We start from the raw sequence: 20,558 nt of genomic DNA on the forward strand, positions 1-20,558 counted from the left end.
TTAAAATAGAAATTAAATTATAAACTTAAAAAAACTTGATATAAACAGGAAATCTGAACAAATTCTGCCAGGTGTTTTGATTAACAAAATACAACTTTAACCTAATTAACACCGTAGAAATAAATAAATTGTTGTATTCAAAGTAATTCAAAAGATACTGGAATAGCCAGTACAAGCATTTCTAAAATACATGGCTTTGGTTACCTTTCCTTATAATTACACCTTACTAATTTTTCCTGTCCACTGTTAGTTGTTAAATTATTTAAGACCCTCTCAACTTTCCAGGATATAAGGATTTAGCTCCAGGTATATTGCTGTCTTTTTATTTTGATATTTTAACATGGCCATCTCTGTGAAGTGTTAGGCCTGTGATACTTTGCCTGGGGCCTTAAAAAAGAAAACTCTCCCAGATTTGTAATAATTCCAGTTCCTTGAGGATGTTGTTTCTCTTATTTAGGAGTGAATTTAATCTCATTATAACCAGACAGGAAAGCTACAAGTTAAAACTGGCACTTTGCAATTTTAAAGTGACACTTTTACCTTCTTCTGGAAAGCATTACTGAGTTTAAAACAGTGTAGCACAGGTTCCACTTTCATAATTTGAAGCTGGGACTTGGTATTAAGGACTCCAGGAGAAATTTTTGAGCCATCTGATACAATTTTGGTCTCTTGTAAAGCCAAGAGTGAGATACTCAGAAGTTTTTTTCATAAGCCCCAGAGGAAGGTGCTCTCACTCTAGACAGGATAATGAAGCAGGCTGTGGAAAAGGATATAAACTCCTTGGGTACATCGAAATCCTTCACTTTAATAGCGCCCTGTGAATACCAGGAATCCAAGGACTTGTGCTCCCCTGTAATATGATACTTGAATCAAGTGGCCTAATAAAACTGTAACCTAGAAAATAATTGGAGTTATTTCTTTACTATTTGCACATTGTTGAATTCTGTATTGTCTTCCCACCAGCAATACTCAAGTTTCCTTCCTCTTTGTAGCTAATGTTGCTGGCACTGGTCAAAATATATTCTGATTATTTCCTCAAGGGCAGCAGCTTTGTGTCTTGTAGTTTGCATGCAGATGATTAATGCTGTACAGTACCGGTAGCACTACTAGAGACCCAACTAACTGGAAAGGTTTAGTTGTGTAGGGTAATCTATCTATATATGTATGTGTATATACTTCTGTGCATCATGTCCAGTATAACTGATGTGCACTTTGTGCAGTAGCGCAAAATATTTTCAGAAGAATCCACTGCGGTAGGACCTCGATTCTGTACGCACACCGCAGTGTCCAGCTCTGTTCCCGTTAGTTATGGCTCGAGTACATACCTCTTTGTGCCTTGCAATTGCTCTGTTTAGAAGAAAACAAAAGGTGTGTACTTTTCCATATCAAATAAGCTGGGAACACAGATGAACTATTGAGATAATTTGGTGGCAAAGACAAGTTTTACAAAATCTCAAATAATGTATTTGGCTGGGGAGAGAATATCAATAGAGAACTAATTTTTAGGCCCAAGGGACCCCTCTAGAATACTCCTTCCCGGTACACTGCAATGTCTGTTCAAGTCAGATGTTCTTATTTCCATTTTATCTGTTATCATTCAAACCTTTTCAGTATTAACTGTTTTTTTAGGTTTTGAGCTTCATGCTGCTCTTAAATATTGGTTTGTTCTAAAAATTTTGTCTAGAGATAAGAATTCTGTAGTACCGTTATGCTTGTATTTTCCCCTTTCTGTTAGTAATATGGTACTCAAACCAACTTACATTGCTGTTTTAGGGATATCAGAGACCAAGTCACTACATCGCAACCCAAGGTAAGAATCTGCCAGCGTGAAGTATTCTCGGTAGTGTCCAGCAGTGTTTTGGTAAAATGGAAGTAGATGAAAATAAAGCATATCCAATATTGTGAGTTGTCATCTTGTGTTATGGTGAATTAACATAGCATGTTCAGGTGGAATGTGAATAAATGCAAAAATAGCACTAATTTGTCATGTTGATTAGCTATTGAGCAATTCTTTCAGTGATAAATTCAGCTGAAAAAGACAGAAGCTACTACCATGATTTCCAGTTACGAAGATGAATAGAGAAAAGTGGCGTGTGGACAGAGAAGAGAACAGTTTCAAGCTGCCTTGAGGCATTTTTCTTTCCATATTACAATATGTTAGAGTATTGTTAGGGTTTAGTCGGGGATGCAGACAGTGAAGATAGTAATGATAAATTAAATGCTATCTGAGAAAATCTGGGTAAAGTAAGGCCAGAGAAGGACAAAGCCTCTTTGTAGGAAGAAGTGAGGAAAATCTTTATCATCTAACATCTTGCTAATAAAAAGGGGAGTTAGAGGAAAAAATTGAATTTCTATGGAAATTATTCATTGTGTATTTCTGATAAAACTCCTCACTGAGGAAAAACAAATAGATTAGTCTAAGATTGCACTGAAATATCAAAGGCCATGAATTAAAGTAAAAATAACTAGATTTAGATGTGTCATTATTTGATCTGTGAGTATAATCAGACAGCTAGCTGGAAACATCCAGTTATTTGTGCCCTTGGTTGATTGTAGCTGCACACAGGAAAGACAAACTAAAGGCTTGTTTTAAAGCAGGATGCTCGAATTTCTGTCCACATTTTTTTTATTTTTGTGTAAGAGCTGTCTAAACAGGTCTCTCTGTGGCAGTTAAGTCCACATTTGTATTTTATTTCTGTTTTACTATGTAAATCATTGCACATAATAGTGCGTAAAGGACACAAAAATGTATTGCTGCTTTTGTATGCAGCCTTCGATCAAGCATAAGGAATATGGTTGAGTCTTCAGATGTGTGTTATATACAGTAATATTTATGCTGCTGCTGGACCATGGTCAGGGAGCTGTTTCTGAGATGAATGTAACAGGGTAAAAGCCTCTGTTACTCAATGGAATGTGTCTTATCTCTGCAGAAGAGCAGGAGGCAAAGCTTAAACAAGTGCTTCTTGTCTGCTTCACAGAAAAGTAGTTTAGTTTAAAAGTCCTTCAGTGAGAAGTTTATGGCTCAGCACCTATTCATGCTTGTGCAATTTGATGAGAGCTAGATGGTAAGTGTGCCGGATCTGTACCACCGGCCCTCCTGACTGATGCTTCACCCCAGTGTGGGCATCTCCTCGGTGAACATCTGAAGAAACTCAAGCTCAACGCATTATATTTAACAAATGTAAAACAAACCTAGAAATGTGACTACAGATGTAGTCACACATTGCTGTGTCCTTGTAGTTTTCAAGCAATCTGGCATTTCGCTACATGAAACACGTGCTATTAATTTATTTCAAGTGGCAATTCTGTTAAACTAAGAAGATTCAGCATTGATTAGCAATAACAATAGTCTGGAAACTTGCATAATGGAATGATGATGTGGTTTCATGAAGCTTTCATCTTTAAGCAAGTGTGTATCAGCTCTGTAAAGCACTGGATTTTATTTTTTGTGTTTGCTTTGGCTGTTATTCTTTTGCAGAGCATTACCTGGAATCTTTTCTTACAGGTCCAGTTCATGAAACTGTGTATGACTTTTGGAGAATGATATGGCAGGAGCAATCAGCTTGTGTTGTCATGGTCACAAATTTAGTGGAAGTTGGGAGAGTAAGTTTTTGGTTTGATTTTCTTTTAAAGCTACAAACCTAAAAAACCTGTTGCCAAGACACACTATCAGCAGAATGTAGAAGAGTCTTGCTGAAGGACAACGCTGCATCCTGAGAGCAGGGGAAGGGGGACAGTCTAGACATTGTTGCAGTCGCAGTATTGTATAAAACCAAAGCTAACTTCTGAAATAGACTGGTGCTGTGTCGCTTTCATGAGTAGTGACACATTGTCTGAATCCAAAATTCATATTTCAGCAAAATATATTTTTATATTGTCACTCAAATGAGCAGAGTAAGTGGACTAGTGAGCAAATATGCTTCTATATCGGTGGCTAGAAATCAGCAAATTATTTACAGTTTAGCAGTAACACATCCCTCAGGGAGAAATATAAAGTGTCTGGGATTACTTGCAACAGTTTGATTGCTGATATGAAATGCATCCCAGTTTAACATAAGTGGAAATGTATTCCTAGCTCAGCACTAAAAAAAATATAAATGCTCATTTAGAAATGAATTTGACTTCTAAGTACAGCTGTGTAAAGCAGTGAAAACTCCTTTTAGCTAGCGCTTAACTTGACAGCACAGCCATTAGCCATGACAAGGCACACGAGTGCCTGGTCATTCTGGAAATAAATGTGGTGTAATGCAGTACGTGCAGTAGTGTATCCTCAAGCTTTTATTTTCCTTTGGTGTAAAATGCATTTCCATTTGGTATTTAGGTCAAGTGTTACAAGTACTGGCCTGATGACACAGAAGTTTATGGGGACTTCAAAGTGACTTGTGTAGAGATGGAACCCCTTGCAGAGTATGTCGTCAGGACCTTCACTCTCGGAAGGGTGAGTACATTTTGAAAGGGCTCAGCAAAACACTATTCCCTGGTACCAAGGGGTATGGAGGAGGCTGTGCTTGCACGTGTTGCTGTACAATACCAAATGCCTCTTTCTGGTTAGCAGGTCCACAGTGTGTAGGCAGCCTTACCTCACCATGGGAGTGATGCATTGCATCAGCACTACCCAAGCATGTGTCTCACTGTGGGATTTCGAATTTCCCCAGAAATGTTATTGACTGCTACCCTCCCCTCTCTGTCACCTCTTCTCTGTAGCCACACTTCTGAGCTGACTCAAGCACTGGATTATGAATCATGGCTGGCATTCATCTCTGTTCACTCCGTCCTGAATGCCGCTGAGTCAATCTCACTTAAAGAATAAAGTCTGTGAATGCAATATATGCGATACAGTTGTGGTCTTCTGGTAAATCATTATACTTGCCTGTAAATGTAGCAGGCCATTGCCTTAATTAGCAAAACTTCTGAAAGTTGATGCAAATTGCATCTAAGACTATGAAAAAAAAATTAGAGGTAAAACTAGCATACTTAATGATAAAAGTAAAACTTACAAAATTCAAAAGGGAAAAAAAACCAGAATGACATCTTTAAGCTTCGTTCATTCATTGCTTTAAATAATTGGTGAAATGATGAAACCAGCATGTAGATCCTATCAGTGTGATAATGATTTGACTCAGAGAATATCTAGTCTATGAAATACTTTGAATTTCATAAGTTACTTATTTTTTCCTTTTACAGAGGGGCTACAACGAAATCCGTGAAGTTAAACAGTTTCATTTCACTGGCTGGCCAGATCATGGAGTTCCTTACAATGCCACAGGCCTGCTTTCCTTTATACGGAGAGTCAAATTATCCAACCCTCCTAGTGCAGGGCCTATTGTTGTCCATTGCAGGTGTGTACAAAAGAGGTAGATTGTTTTTTTCCACAACTATATAGGTGATTATTTACAGTAGTCTCTTGTGAAACATCCATCACTTTGAAGTGTTTTGGTTTTGTTGTTCCCTTTTTGAATTGCCTAATTCACACTGCGGTAGAATTTGCCTGTCTACAGCAGTGTTTGGAAATAACCAGATTCTAGTGCACTTTTCCTAAATAGAATAGGCAGAGATTTTCTTTTTCGTGCAAGAGCAGCACCAGCTAAATCATATGATACTTCAAGTTATCATTTTAGGTAGCCTACAATAATTTTGTGACAGCATTTGAGAATAAGTGTAGTTACAGCTGCTTTGACAGCTTGGTGTTGCATATAATGTCTGTTCAGATTATTAATTATGAAAATCTGTTCAGATTATTAATTTAAATCAAAGTAAGCAAGTAAATACAGAATGTTGGTTTTCCTCTGCAAGTTTTGCAAGGTTTGCGTTGTTGGGACACAGTCCCTTAAAAAATAAAATTTCCTTTCAGCATCATCAAATGTTTAATTGTATTCTGTAGATATTCGGCCTTTACAGATTTTAAGAATTCACTGTGCAAAACCTGTCCGTAGCTTTATTTAAAAATGAAATAAATCAAGAAAGATTCTTCTGGATACTGTTGAATGTGCTGCCTGAACCAGCTTAAAGCTTGGCTGGTAACATACACTTCAGTTTCTTACTGTAATATATCACTTAAAAAACATCTTTAATCTTATTTAAAAAAAAAAAAAAAAAAACCAAGATCTGTCTTATTTTGAAGTGCGTAAGCTTAATCTTCCTCCAGATTTCAGTTTTTCTGTTTTACTTGAAGTATTGATCTGGGTGATAAAAGGAGAAAAGAAATTTATTGGGGTTTTTTGCTGTTAGTAGGTCAGATCTGATGGGAAAAAGTTGTTTGGGGCACATTGAAAGGTTTAAAGGACATTGCGAAGAGGAAAGAAGATAAAAATTAGATGATGGTTGTGATGAAAGAACTGAGTGACTTTATAAAAATGCTGTCAGTAATGAGTTTTGAATGTCTGAGTCTATTCCTAACAGTATTCACTAATTTTTTGTAGTGCTGGTGCTGGACGGACAGGTTGTTATATTGTGATTGATATCATGTTAGATATGGCAGAAAGAGAAGGTGTTGTGGATATCTACAACTGTGTCAAAGCCTTACGGTCCCGTCGCATCAACATGGTACAGACAGAGGTATGGAAGTTTACCTTCAAAGCACCTGATGCTTTCTGAAACGTGCGAGGTCAGAATTTCACTGTTACTCCGAAAAGCCCTGTTGAGGGGTTATGTCCACGGGGGAGCATAGCTCAATGCAGACAGTGCCCAGAACCAGGATGGTGCAACAAACCTGCCAGCTCTTTCATTCTTCACACAAACAAGTGCTCACCTAATTTTGTACCAAAAGGAAAGCAAAGGTGATTTTTTAGGGAGCACCTAAAAAGTGCTCCTTTTTAGGTAGGAGCAAAAAAAATACTTTTACAGTAGGCCTGTCTGGCATGTCTCTCTCCAGCTCTGGTATCAGCAATTCCAAGGACCCGAAGTTGGAATTTCAACAAGTTGCCACTGGTTTTAGATTGTCTCAAATCACTTTGTCCATAATTTGACTTACCTGTGGAACTTTATGTCCATTTCACTCTCCGTTTTCAACTCTGCTTTTATTTGCTTTATTAACCTCATCACCAAGCCTTTTCCTTTTTCTATCCTTTTTGTCTTTTGTCATGCCTTCAGCAACTCCACAGTAAAACTATTGTCTTAGTGATGAAGCTAGAACAGCTCCCATTCTGCCACCTGAGAGTCATTGAGCTTCCACAGAAACATAGTTTATTGATATATATTAAGACAGGTTACCTGAAGTGGTTTGCCAGACCTCTCTCCTGTCCTCCATGTGGACATCTGCCTGAGAAGTTATTTCACCTGTGACCATGTGGAAATCTCTGCAGCCGGCAGCCAGGCATATCAATGCAATTTGGTGCAGGTTTTATTCCATGCTGCAGCCTGTGGCCGTTGAACAAATAAATGTTCCTGATCAACTACGGGGCCTTTGGGAAGTGCCTGTGGTGGAGCGTTTCAGTGCGACTGCTTCAACCATCCCAGTTTAATTTGCTCTTGCATGTGAATTAACACCCCTGCTGCAGTTCCTTTCTCTTTGTCGCACTTCTGCCTCTTACCTCTCATCATCTCTCAGGAGTTCATACTCACGCAGCTAAATAAAGCTGTAATTGCAGCAAGTTCTTGTGATGCTCATCTAGACAACAGTGATGGCGATAGCTCCATAGCTGTGGCAATAGCTCCATAGCTATGAGGGTAAGGCGGCACAGGCTGTAAAGCCAGGATATGACCATGGTCCCTGGGCATGTGCTCTTGTTACAGGCACATGTTAAATTTTGTGCTGTTAATAACCTCATTGGTATCCACAATAGCTAGGTGAGGCTGGCACAGTTCTCACAAGTTGCTGTGTAGACACAATTTACATCTATTACTCTTGGGGTAAATATAATAGGCGTTGTGTAAAAATTGACAGGAGGCCTGGCTGAAATAGTAATGCAATTGTCTAGGGCTCACGATATCTCAAGGCAAGTCAAAGGAAAAAAAAAATAGGAAAAAATGTTGTTCCTGTTGGGACGCACTTGAATTTATTACTGGCCTGGAGCCAGCTATCAGACAATTGGTGTACTAGCTTGCACACGCGTAAGGAAAACGCAGTGTGCCAAATAATTGCTAATCACACTAATAGTGCTTGAAGCAATTTACACTTTCTGCTAGTATTGTAAGACTGAAAGCTATTTTTAAAAGAACAAAATGAGTAAAGCCAACAAGTCACTGGCATACACACAGAAACCTTCGAGCACCACAACTGAAAACCTCCCATTAAATAAATTGCTATGCCTGTTCTGTTAAGTTTTACTGAATTTAAATTAGTTCTGAACTAAACATCCTTGTTAACTGCATACCAATTAGGACAAGATTGTGTTTGTACTAAAGTGTTACTTAATGGGTTGATGGACACTACCTTGAATGACTCTTACAGTGTGCAGGAGATCTGTTTATCCTAAAAGAAGGAAAAATCAACTGGTTTTAAATGGCTATAATTTCTGTTTCTTTGCCTAATTTGGTAGGAGCAGTACATCTTTATTCATGATGCCATTCTAGAAGCTTGCCTGTGTGGAGAAACTGCCATTCCTGTCTGCGAATTCAAAGCTGCTTATTTTGATATGATTAGAATAGACTCTCAGACAAACTCTTCACATCTCAAAGATGAGTTTCAGGTATTCACAGTTCCTACTAACTCTTCATGTGACAACAGTGTTTTTGCCTCTAGATACATTTAATTTAATTGAAGGGAAAGGGTTTTCATATCATATTTATAACATTTGGTCCCTTTTAGTCCACAAAATAAAGCATCCATGTTTACATCCTTTGCAAAGTTGTTTTAAGTATGGAGTATCATCCTTTGAATAAAATAGCAGTAAATATTTGGAATAAAGAGCACTAACTGGGAACTGCAGAGAGTTTTGTTTTCATTTACACAGCTCTTTAGAGGTCCAAAGTATCCTCTTTGTTTTATTCCTTTTGGAGAGGATAGTGTCATGTGGAATCTGTTCAGTGGTACATGGAGCTCCTTTTACACCTGCAGCTTAACCTGCCTTGAAAAGACTCAGCACATCCATCAAATAGATAGGAGCTCTTATTTGCTAATGTCTTCTTGCTAATGTCTCATGTTTTTCCATATTGCGATATTTTAAATGAAAACGTGGGGAATCTAGAGTCCATTGTTTGTTAGTTCAGTGTGCTAAAGCAAGCATCCTCTCTCCCTTAGACCCTGAATTCTGTGACCCCTCGCCTGCAAGCAGAGGACTGCAGCATAGCCTGCTTGCCAAGGAACCATGACAAGAACCGCTTCATGGATATGCTGCCACCTGACAGATGTCTGCCTTTCCTAATTACTATTGATGGGGAGAGCAGCAACTACATCAATGCTGCTCTTATGGACGTAAGAGACTATCTTCTTTGTCTGCATAGTGTGCTATGAAAAACTGTGTAACATGAGAGAGAGCCCTTGCTGATTTAGGAAAGGGTAATTCCTTCTTAGTGTAGTGCCCAGTAAAACCGTCCTAACAAGGAAGGGTGGAGCGAATGGGTAAGAAACCCCACCAGCTTGTGTTGCTTGTTCAGAAGGTTTGTTATCTTTAGTCTTCTGCATCCATGTGGGACCCACTGGAAATCTCCCCTTTTCAACAGCATTATATAAAGCTCTAGTCTCCAGTCCTCCAAATCTCAGCAGAATCTCCAAAGTCTGCTCGTTGTTGAGAAGTGAATGTTACATACTTGAGCATGAGGTTACTATTGCTATTTTATGAAAAAGCCTACATATATCAAAGCAGGAGAGACAGGGAAAGAATGAAGGAAAAAAATGTTTCTTTGGCATATTTGGGGGTAGAGTTGGGGGTTTTTTTGTTCATATTTTGAGTTGCAGCTCTTTAAAGTTGAAGTTTGAGTGACGGATATACTGTCAGGGGAAAAGGTGAATTAATGGGAAAAATACAGGTGAACCTGCTTATAGGTGTCTGATTGATAAAGCAGTTAATCATATGTGCTGTCATATACCTGCCTGTGCCTGCCATTAGCATTTCCAAAGTTAGGCCCCTAAAGCCACCTTTACAGTAAATATTTAAATTAAATTAAATAAATAGCCTGATTTTCAGGACCATCTTCTTTCCTCAAAAATGAAGCACTGTCAGAAACTGCAGTGTCAAGAAGAGATGCTGGAATAAAATGGCAAATAGCAGCACAAATCATCAGGACTGAATGATGTATTCATCCCAGAGCTCTGCCTGAGCTAGTGCAGGAAACATTTGAACTGCTAGCAAAATGCAGTCCCTAATCTCACAATTAGCTATTGTGCCAGAAAAATAGAGGACTAGCATTGTGTGAGACCAATCTATTATGGAGTCACTGGGGCTGAATGGATAAATTAGAGCAGTGAGCAGAATTTTGGTAGCAACTAAAATTGTTTAGAATTGCAGTTAAAATCACATTAAGCACCTGGATAAATTTGATGTGCTGTGGACCAACCAACACAGCTGCACAGAGGAGCGTGGTTTGGGGAGGAAGGAAGACGACGCAGGCTGAACGGCTGGGTGGCAGGAGGGCTCTGAGTGCATAGCAGCGTGTGGCAGGCAGCGACAGGAACCAAGCAATGTATTAATGGATGAGCAGTCAGAGGCAAGTAAGGAAAGGCAGAAATGGTAGTAATAAAAGGAAAAAAGCAGCAGAAAAAGAGTAATATACTACAATGAAGTCATGTACCAAGGCTGATAGTACAGCATTAAAACTGGAGGATAAAAGCTTTTTCTTGTCCTTTCTCTTCTGGGTTTTTTTTTGTTTTATTTTTAAGACCGATTTATTCAGAGAGGGGGACCCCACTGCTGGGCAAGGAAAGGGACTTTCAATAACAAAACAGAAATGGAAACTTTCCCCTTTCCACAATGTACTTGTCCCTGTGTTCCCACAAGGTGTCTGCTTCCCAGTGTGACAGTGGGTCTCCTGCCTCTTCTTTTTGAAAACCTCATCATCTCAGACTCAGTACATTCTCTCATCTCAGAAAAGACCAGAAATCATGGGGAAGAGGGTCAGGAAACATGTACAAAACTAGTACATGATTTATTTCTTAAAAATACAAGGGAAGAACCGATATTGGTTGTTACTCTTCGCTTCCTGGGCAGATCTAGGAAGTAGGACACAAGCCACTACTACCCCAATATGCTGCTTCCCACATTAAAAAAGGATAGCAAACATAGGTTAAAAATTCGTCAGCCACCTTATTCTGTTGTCAAACAAGTACTGATGCTCAAGACATTCATTTTTTTTATCTTCACAATTTACAGCAAGTAGAAGGGTGAAAAGAATTGTATTTTTTCCTCCTGGGCCTCGCACTATGCTCTTCAAGGGTATGTCAATATATCGCACATGAAGATCCCTCATATCAATCTTCAAACAAGCAAGCTTCCATACCAAAAGTGGTTTAGCTGTGCTACCAGGTCTTTCTCCTAGGATAATTTACTTAATTCAATAAAAAACAGCCAAAGTGCTTTTGGTACCAGCATGGGTGCTAAACACAGGGATCTCTGCATTGCATACAGCAGTCCTAGCACTTCATCTTCAAACTGGTGACTTACAGTCCCATCCACCTACAGGGATATTCACCATCTTACTATGTTTCTCAGATGAACCCGTTGGTGCTTCCTTGCCTGTTCATACCTGTATTCCTTCACCGCAGAACTCTTCGGTGCATAGTTGCAAATTGGCTGAAAACAACCTTCTGATATCTTCTTTTCTGCTTGGTGCTCATAACATATGTGCTGCAGGGAATTAGCCCCGCTGCTATTAGTTGCATCTCAGCTAACCTAAAGGCTGGAAATCCCTATGTGCAGTTGTGTCTAACACAGCACACAGAAAATGGAATCTCCTGCCATGACAGGAAATACTATTTTCCTGTTTAACTTCTCCTTTCAGCTAGAAATGGGCCCCAGTAATCCTGAAGGTCAGTTCCATGGGTGACCTTGTGGCCGTGGCACTGAAAAAGAATTTGGGATTGAACATAGTCCCAGCTTCAGTTACAGAGCTCACGTGTAACCTGCTGTGGATGGGGTGACCTGAGACCTCTGCTCCCCTCTCTGCAACATAGGGAGAAGGCTTCCTGCTCAGTCTCCGGGACATTGTGCCTGGAGCGGAGTTGCTTGAGCCTCAGGTCAATGGAGTCCTGAAGAGCGTCTTCAGTGCCCCGTGCATGTCTGAACTGAAACAGGGCTTGGCCTGTGACAAAGCAGAAGGTAGATGTGAGCAGAGTAACCTCTTTGTTCTTACCGGAGATGATAATGTATTTTTAACTTCAACAGCTTTGGTGAAATCTTGTGCAATTGATGTCACAGCTTTGTTTTATTTATAAGTTTTTTTCTGTTGCAGTGTTTGAGTGCAAGTTATTAAGTACTTCCTCTACCAGTGCTAATAAAATCGTTTGTGTTTACAGAGCTACAGGCAGCCAGCAGCTTTTATTGTCACACAACATCCTTTACCAAACACTGTGAAAGATTTCTGGAGATTAGTATATGACTACGGCTGTACTTCTCTTGTGATGTTAAATGAAGTCGACTTGGCACAGGTTAGTTTGGGGCTGGAGTTTTCCACATACCATCTCATGCTTTAATCACTCTGGATCCACTACATAATCAAAATGTAGAGCAGTGCCGTGACTTTACAGTTATTCTCTGCTTTACAGCAACTAATTAACACTAGTTGCTCAGTAAAGTTTAGGTGAGAGATCTGCAGTGGAATAAGGCAGCGCTCCAGTTGTAACATACCATTTAATTATGCCTGTTTTGCTTTGGTGCAGGGCTGCCCGCAATACTGGCCTGAGGAAGGGATACTGCGGTACGGTCCCATCCAAGTGGAATGCATGTCGTGTTCAATGGACTGCGATGTCATAAACCGAATTTTCAGGATATGCAATCTAACAAGAGTGAGCATTATCATAACAATATATAATGGAAGAATATGTCATTTCTAATGCTCTCTAGGCTCTTGTGGGTTTTAATTTGGAATAATGGTAAAATAACTAATGTTCTTAAGATATTACCCAGAAAAGAAGCAGTCGGGCATCAGTATCTAATACTAATTTCTAGTACTTTTCTATAGCTACACACTAAGCAGAGAGCAGTAAGGTGAATGGCTGTTGTTCTGTGGTGTTCTCTCGGATGAGTAGAAAATGTATGACAAGTACACTGTTTGCTCTGTGTACAGTGAAAGAAATATCCTTGTAAGGAACATATAGTGACAGGTATTTAATTCATAGCTTCTGTAAGACATTTTCTGTGGTGAATCAGGAACAGGAGCACTGGGGCTGGTTATGCAGCCAGCACCTTCTCAGCTTAAGAGAGGTGCAAGAACCGCAACATAAAAGGAGGATTATGGCACCCTGCAAAGCGGGGTATGAAAAAAAACTCCAAAAGCTCCTCTGCCTCTGAAGGGCTCTGCACCACTGTGCCTCGACCTACATTTATCATCTTTTTCTCAACTTCAGTAGCAGTGGCAGTCTTGAGCTCTTGTCTGCTCTTTCACACTTTACACCATCTTGTCATTTTGCTGTTCTGTAGTGTCTTACACGGTCACAGCATCTTCTCAAACCCTGTTTGCCATGCAGTGTTTCCTCCTTTAGCTCACCCCTATAAATCATTTATGTTGCCCGTGTCTAAAGAGTTACAGATGTTTGTGCCACCATTGTATGTACAGTTAAGCAGCAGCCCCTGTTTTACTTACAACTTTGTATCTTTCATCCAATACTGTACTTCCACGCCACCAAGTACTACTTGGAGTGTATGTTTAACTTTCGTTAATGCTGAAGAACAGTTGTGGGGAAAATGGATTACTGAGCATACGAAGATATTTTTTTTTTTCTTTGGTCACATTTTCATTTTTCAAAGTGGAAAGATCAGTTTGCATACGACGAATATTTTATCCAAACTTATTTTGCTTATATTCAGAGATAAGAAAAACATTTTCAACTCTTCATACCTTGTTTGGTAACTACAGGAAGCTAAGATGTAGGCACACTGAACCATAGTGTGCTTTTTTTGTTGTATTTTGAGACTTCCTCTCTTTTTTGGGGGGGTTGTGTGGGGAGTGTTGTGTCTAATTTCTTATTTTCACTTTTTCCATTTCTCCTTTCTTACAATGTTTTGGTTTTCTACTTCTCTACTTCTCTTTGCCTCCCATGCCTTTTCACCTTTATGTCTTGCTTCTGAATATCTCTCTGCTCTGTTCTTCCTTTTCTAAAATCCACATTCCTACTCCTTCTTGAATACTTCAGTTCCAAGAAACTGAAGCATTCTTCCAAATATTGAGGCCTTTCTTGTGACAGTCTAATTCTATTCAAAGCTCTCCCTGTGTAGCATCTAGCACATGGAAGACTCAGAGACTGGCATCAAGGCTTTCATGATTATCAGTCTGGCAAAAAGGGAAGACTTCAAGGAAAATAGTCATATTTGTCCACCAATATTACTTGTTTATTTATAACGGGGTCAGTTTATGCATGGGAGCCAAAGCTATGTCTCTTCCATTCTGTAGGTCTAAGAATTTAACAGTGATATTTTTAATTGATGGTTGATGTTAAGAATAAAAACCCTTGACACGTAGAATCTGGGGGATTTGTCCATTTAGAAGTCAGGATAGGTTACCTTAGTGATTGATAAACTGATGTTGTCTTCAATGTAGCTCCCTTTTTTTCCTTTTTTGACACCTTCCTTGAGCTCAAGTGATACAAATTAATGGTGACCCTACGGTGGAATGTATATACATGTTGGAATCTGTCCATAACATAAACACTTGGGGTTTGTGTCAGTTTTATATTTTGGTTTTCTGAACCAAGACGTAAAGGTGCCATATTTACCTAAAGCTCTTTGGTTTCCCTCAGCCACAAGAGGGCTATCTGATGGTGCAGCAGTTCCAGTATTTGGGTTGGGCTTCTCACAGAGATGTGCCAGCTTCCAAGAGATCATTTTTGAAGTTGATTCTCCAAGTTGAAAAATGGCAAGAGGAATGTGAAGAGGGGGAGGGCCGGACCATCATCCATTGCCTGTGAGTAACTGGGAGAAAGTCAAATTGTTGTTATTTCAAATAAATGCTTATAAACTCTTGTTCTAAGTTGAAGCAGCATTCTTACAGCTACATTCTTTTGCACATGTCCTTGTTTCTTTTATAAAAACCAACCAAACAAAATGTACCACTTCTACTGTGGGTTGGCTTTTGGTCAACTTTCTGATTTGTCTCTGTTGCGTCAAGGTACCATGGGAACGAGCATTTTGGGCATGATACTACAGTGATACAGCGTATTGTCTCCCTCTGTACATAATAGCATGTTTTTCAGGTAGAAAATATGTACAGATCAATTTCTTCTGTATGGTTTCAGTAAGGAAGTCTTTTATGCTGGCTGCCAAATAATTATTTCCTATGTATCTCTTGCATGTCGTGTGTTGCATTTTTTTCCAGAAGGTCTACTATATTTTGAATGTTTTAGATTGAAAACTATGGATATAGGAAATCAGATAAAAGTTCTGTGATACAGTACATGATCCTAAAACTTGTTGATAAATGACCGCTGGCTGCTTATCTGAGCCTGATATTTAAATTGGAGCTGGTTTGTGAGTTTTGCAAAGGCAGCATCTTTGTCTCCGTAAGCAGAGAATGACCAACCTCTATCCTACCTTATTTAAATATAAAATTTAAAACTTAGAAATTTAATTATCATTTCTCCTTACTTTTTAAAAACTTCTGTTTAAATGTCCAGGATTAACTTTTGGCCCCTTTCTGCCCACCCCTCCTCATTATCCATGGAACCTTCTGCCTAATTTACACTTAATAAGAAGAAATGCCTGCCTTAATTTCTTTGAAATGAAGATTAAAATACTTCAGAAGTGTCCCCAAAGGTCAACAAGATATCAAATCAGTGATGCCTTGGCATTACTCTGGCTTAGATAATCCTCATACTGTAGGATAACTCCAGTCTCTTTCCAGAACTAAGTGGAAATTGTTTTACTTGCATTTCAACTTATTTTTTTATTTCTAATGTTGTAATTGTCATTGAACTTAGGGTTTTATTTCTAATGCCTATGTAAATTAAGCTATAGCATAGCTGGGTGGCGTGGTGGGCTGTAAGGGCAGAATTCAAAAGAAGTAATTGAGAGGAAGGTCAGGAACAGCAAACATCTCAGACCAAACCCACTGGAGCTGCAAGGAGATTGCTAAAGCCTGGTCTCCCTGTGGGACTCGGGAATCAGTCGTGCTTACAGAGTGAAAGAACAGAAACACATTTTGGATGCTCTCATACACCATATTGACATTTAACCAGCTCTTTTTCTTGCACACAGAAATGGTGGTGGCCGTAGCGGGATGTTCTGTGCCATCGGCATTGTGGTTGAGATGGTGAAAAGGCAGAACGTGGTGGATGTTTTCCACGCCGTCAAGACTTTGCGGAACAGTAAACCCAACATGGTAGAAACTCCGGTAAGCATGAGCCCTTTGGCGCTACTGCAAACAACCAGGGAGCCAGAGGCTCTCTTGTGTGAGTTGCATTCTCAGTCCTGAGCCCACAAAACAGAGCAAACTGATGTTGTGCCACAAGAGGAAAGGGACATTTTTGAGTCACACACATCAGCATTGTGAGAGGCCAGGCTAAGCATTTTATGCTACTTTTCTTGTAGTAGTACTGTGGCTTTTCACAGAAAACGTTCTGAGTGAACAGAATGCACTTTAAACTCCAAAAATAACCTGATCTATTTGAAGAGAAGTTGCAGCAGGTTGTGTTCACACAAACCATCCTGAAATTTTACAGAGCAAGGCAGATCTTGGTAGGAATAAGCTATGAAGTCCAGATTAGGAGCTGGAGATGTGAACATTTTGCTTCTTAATAACAACTGCTGCTTTGGAAGCTGTACTGAATAATGATAATGTTTGTTATTCAGATTTGTAGTAATCAAAATGATACCTCAGAACTTTAAAAATCAAAGACTTGGATCTAGTATGTTGCAAATTAACACATAGTATCATAGAATCATTTGGGTTGGAAAAAAACATTAAGATCATTGAGTCCAACAGTTAACCTAAATAATAAAGCAATATAAAAAATAAACTAATATGAACTATATGAGCCTGAGTTAGCAAAACTACAAGACCAAATATTTGCATGTACATTGCCAGAACTTAAAATAACCTTCACTCTTCTGGTCAGTCTTTATGTGTACAGTATGAGCGCATATCCATTTGAGTGATCTGTCATGAAAGCTGAATATTGTGGGAAGTCCTTAAAAAAATTCTCCCAAGTGGATTTTTTTTTTCCTTTCTGTAGGTGAATGTGAAAGCAGGTTAGACACTGTTAGGGAGTTTCTGCCACTTGACTCTCACACTGCCAGCAGCCAGTGTCACTTTTCAGCCAGATGGCTGCCTACAGCATAAAAATCAGGGATGCCAATTGAAATTAAAAACGTTTTGCAGTGTATGCACAGTGAAAATTGCTTCCGACCTTGTGAACTTGCATACTGAGCAAAATGGCTGTAGCTGCCTCTTCCCATATTGCCCTTTTTTCCAGGTGTCAGTGTTTGCTTAGGATCAAGGAGCTTCTGTGGCATGATTTGCCTAATTATTGTGCCTCGCTTCCATCCCTTGCGACCACATAAATTAGGAAGATGGTTAAAATATTAATAGATAGAGCATCCTGTAGCAGCAGTGACATGGGGCTATGTATTGCTGGTTTTGCTGCAAGTACTTTGCAGTCTGCTGTGCCATAGACGTCTGAGACACAACATATTGAATTGCTGCCTGGATTTCAGTTCACTGCTGTGAAGAAAACAGGTCAGATCACATGGAAAATTACTTGTGTCACTGTAAAGGGAGGCCAAGGTAGATTGTGTGTGTTTCTGATAAATGGGCTGTAAACTTACATTTCATTTCAAAATGCCCCTGAATTCCATTGTAGCTTTAATCTGCAGTTACTGAATTTCCATAGTTCTGTGTTTCTGTTGTGTGGGTTTTTATTCAGAACTCTTGAACAGCAGCAGCTGTTGAGTCGTTAGTTAGAGCACAAACCAGGAAAACCAATATATAACACTGTCATGTGCCCTACATTCAGCAACATGATCAGATAACAAAAATGAGCAGCGCAATAAAGCCTTTAAGATATCCCCACCACTTCCTGCTAATGGATCACGCTGGCTTCCTTTGCGAACAAAAATAAATCACAAAAGCAAATTTGTTTTGTTAGGTCACAAGGACAATAGAGATTGAATTAGTTTTGTTGTTTCCTCTTCTTGCCCTCTCCTCCTTCCTCCTCCTTCTCCCCCAGTATCAGCTCTGAACAGCAGCCTTGTTATGGAGAAATACTAACCACGATGAAGTTTGAGCTTTAACGTCTCTTTTAAATGTGCATCTGATCTCTTGGACGTTGCATCGACATGACTGTACAAATGGGCTGTGAGCCCAGAGCAGCTTTGTGTCACAGCTCGGTATTCCTGAGGCATTTGCTGGCTGTCCAAGCAGCAGGCACGAGTTAACTGCTCAGTATCGGCTAACTTAAATATAAATGTTATATCAGAGTCAAGGTGCTTTCACTGCAAGAATGCTCTGACTGACAGAACTTTTCATGTTTGATAAACCAGTTTGTTCAGAAGCTGAAAAAAATCAGAGAATCAAATCATTGCATTTCATGGTCAGAGTTTTTTTCCAGTTCATTGGTTAGGATGAGTTTTTAAATCAGAGCTGGTAATATATTTTACTTGTGTAGTAGGAAAAAAAAAAAAAAAAAAAAAAAAACCAAACCAGAAACAAAACCCAAAGCATGTCAGGCTTGAGGTTAAAATTGCGTAGTAGTTAGCAACTACTATTCTTGTTTGTAAATATTGCTGCTAAGACTTTAGAATCGTAGTTTAACTTCTCTTCCTGCCCCCAACCCCCTTTTGCCTTTACAGGAGCAATATCGCTTCTGCTATGATGTTGCACTGGAGTACCTGGAATCCTCTTAGTCGGAATGGATGTGACAAAGTTCACCAAATACATGAATCTCAATAAGCTGTTTTGACAACAGTTCTTGATCCTGTGAAGAAAGATTTTAGGGGAAAAGGGGGGTGGGAGGGATTTTAAATTTTAAATGCAAAGTATTTTTCTTATGAAGTTGTGTATCTTAATAAAATAACTCAATCTGTTTCTATGCTTGTATACAGTATCAACATTTAGTGCCACAGAAATACTATTTAATGAAAACCAGAGTCAGAAGAGATTTGCGCAAATTAGGACTTTTCAGTGTTTGTATATGCAGCCGTCTCTCAATTACAGTAAAGCGACCATCTGTTGCATGTATCAATATTTCCTATATGGTATTAATTTTTCTTTTTTTTTCTTTTGATACATTGTTGAAGTACAATAACAGTGCAAATTGATAGTAAGGTTCATTCTTTATACGTTTCAAGTGTTGCATATATATACTATATATAGTAAAACAAACTGGCTTATTTTGTTTTAATGTGCAATGATGGCTGGATCACATAAAGATCTTTATAAAGAAACTTAAACATAAGCCAAAGACTCAAGTGTAAATATGTCTATATGGAGAAAGCACATGTATTTATTGTTTACTTGCATTCCTTTTTTGATGGCTGAAAAAAGAAGAATCATTTTTCTTGAAGAAAGCTTTTTTTGCTGAAATCAAGTGTAAACAATTTTTGTAGTTTATTTTTTGTATGTTTTAGTGTAAGTAGAAGACATACTTTTTATGCATAGACCAAGAAACATTGGTATAGTGGTTTTGTTGTGTACATGCTTGTGATTCAAATCCATGTAAACAACTCGGTTATAGAAGGTCTTTAACTACAAGACCAAAATCAAAACATTTTCCTGAAAATGTATAGTTTTTCACAGTTGCATTAGTTATGTACTGATCAAAAAAATATGTAAGGAAGGGCACACATCAAAATGGCCTTGCCTATGACTTGCACAATATTGGAAGAAATTCTTAAGCACCATTAAAAAGGTAAAGGAACCAATTGTTTTCAAAAATATTGAAGCACAGGTCAACAGGAGAACTGTAAGACATATAGATGGCTCTGCGTATGCCCTTCAGGGTAAAAAAGTATTTGTTTAGCAAATTGTACAATTAAGCAATGTTTACTTTTATGTTTACGGACATGTAAGCTTTGCTTCCAAGAAAGCAAAATTTGAATAAACCAATGCCAGATTCTGACTATAGTTGTGGTCTACAAAATACTACTGTGCTTTCACTTAGCTTGTATCCATTTGTTCAGAAGGTTTCCTAGATTTTACCAGCTAAAATCATATTCTGGTCACTTGGTCTTTTTTAGAACTGACAGTAAAATGATAAGGTGCTTTTAAACATTCTGTAAAGTAAGAGTGAATTAAACTTTTATTTAAAGATTATTTTATATTATTTCCTATTTTGATACCCTCTCACTTACTGTCCTTGTTAGGGAGTCATTCTTGTCTGGAAGACTGATATATTTGGGTAAGGAAAATCTCAAAAGGATATTGTTTGTGAAGGTTCCATGTCATCTGCATGCTCTGGTTTCTTCCGTCAGACACATGGAATTACCCATCCATCACTATAAATGACAGAAACATTTAAAGAAATTCTGCTTCTCAGA

The 20,558-nt window shown here is 38.7% G+C and overlaps 1 protein-coding gene across 7 annotated transcripts in view; it reads left to right on the forward strand.

Annotated features, from left to right (window-relative positions):
• The window catches only part of PTPRK (protein tyrosine phosphatase receptor type K), a 411,664-nt gene extending 391,330 nt beyond the window's left edge, over positions 1-20,334 (forward strand). For all 7 annotated transcript variants that reach the window (XM_040597798.1, XM_040597792.1, XM_040597791.1 and 4 more), the window contains 12 exons: positions 1,774-1,810; positions 3,506-3,603; positions 4,322-4,438; positions 5,185-5,339; positions 6,420-6,555; positions 8,478-8,627; positions 9,179-9,352; positions 12,389-12,520; positions 12,752-12,877; positions 14,828-14,991; positions 16,281-16,416; positions 18,873-20,334. In XM_040597798.1, coding sequence (XP_040453732.1) covers positions 1,774-1,810; positions 3,506-3,603; positions 4,322-4,438; positions 5,185-5,339; positions 6,420-6,555; positions 8,478-8,627; positions 9,179-9,352; positions 12,389-12,520; positions 12,752-12,877; positions 14,828-14,991; positions 16,281-16,416; positions 18,873-18,926 — 1,479 coding nt within the window. In that variant the 3' untranslated portion in view covers positions 18,927-20,334. The remainder of the gene's footprint in view (positions 1-1,773; positions 1,811-3,505; positions 3,604-4,321; positions 4,439-5,184; positions 5,340-6,419; positions 6,556-8,477; positions 8,628-9,178; positions 9,353-12,388; positions 12,521-12,751; positions 12,878-14,827; positions 14,992-16,280; positions 16,417-18,872) is intronic.
• The last annotated feature ends 224 nt before the right edge of the window (positions 20,335-20,558 follow it).

This window comes from Falco naumanni, chromosome 6, assembly GCF_017639655.2.
Source record: "Falco naumanni isolate bFalNau1 chromosome 6, bFalNau1.pat, whole genome shotgun sequence".
NCBI lineage: Eukaryota > Metazoa > Chordata > Aves > Falconiformes > Falconidae > Falco > Falco naumanni.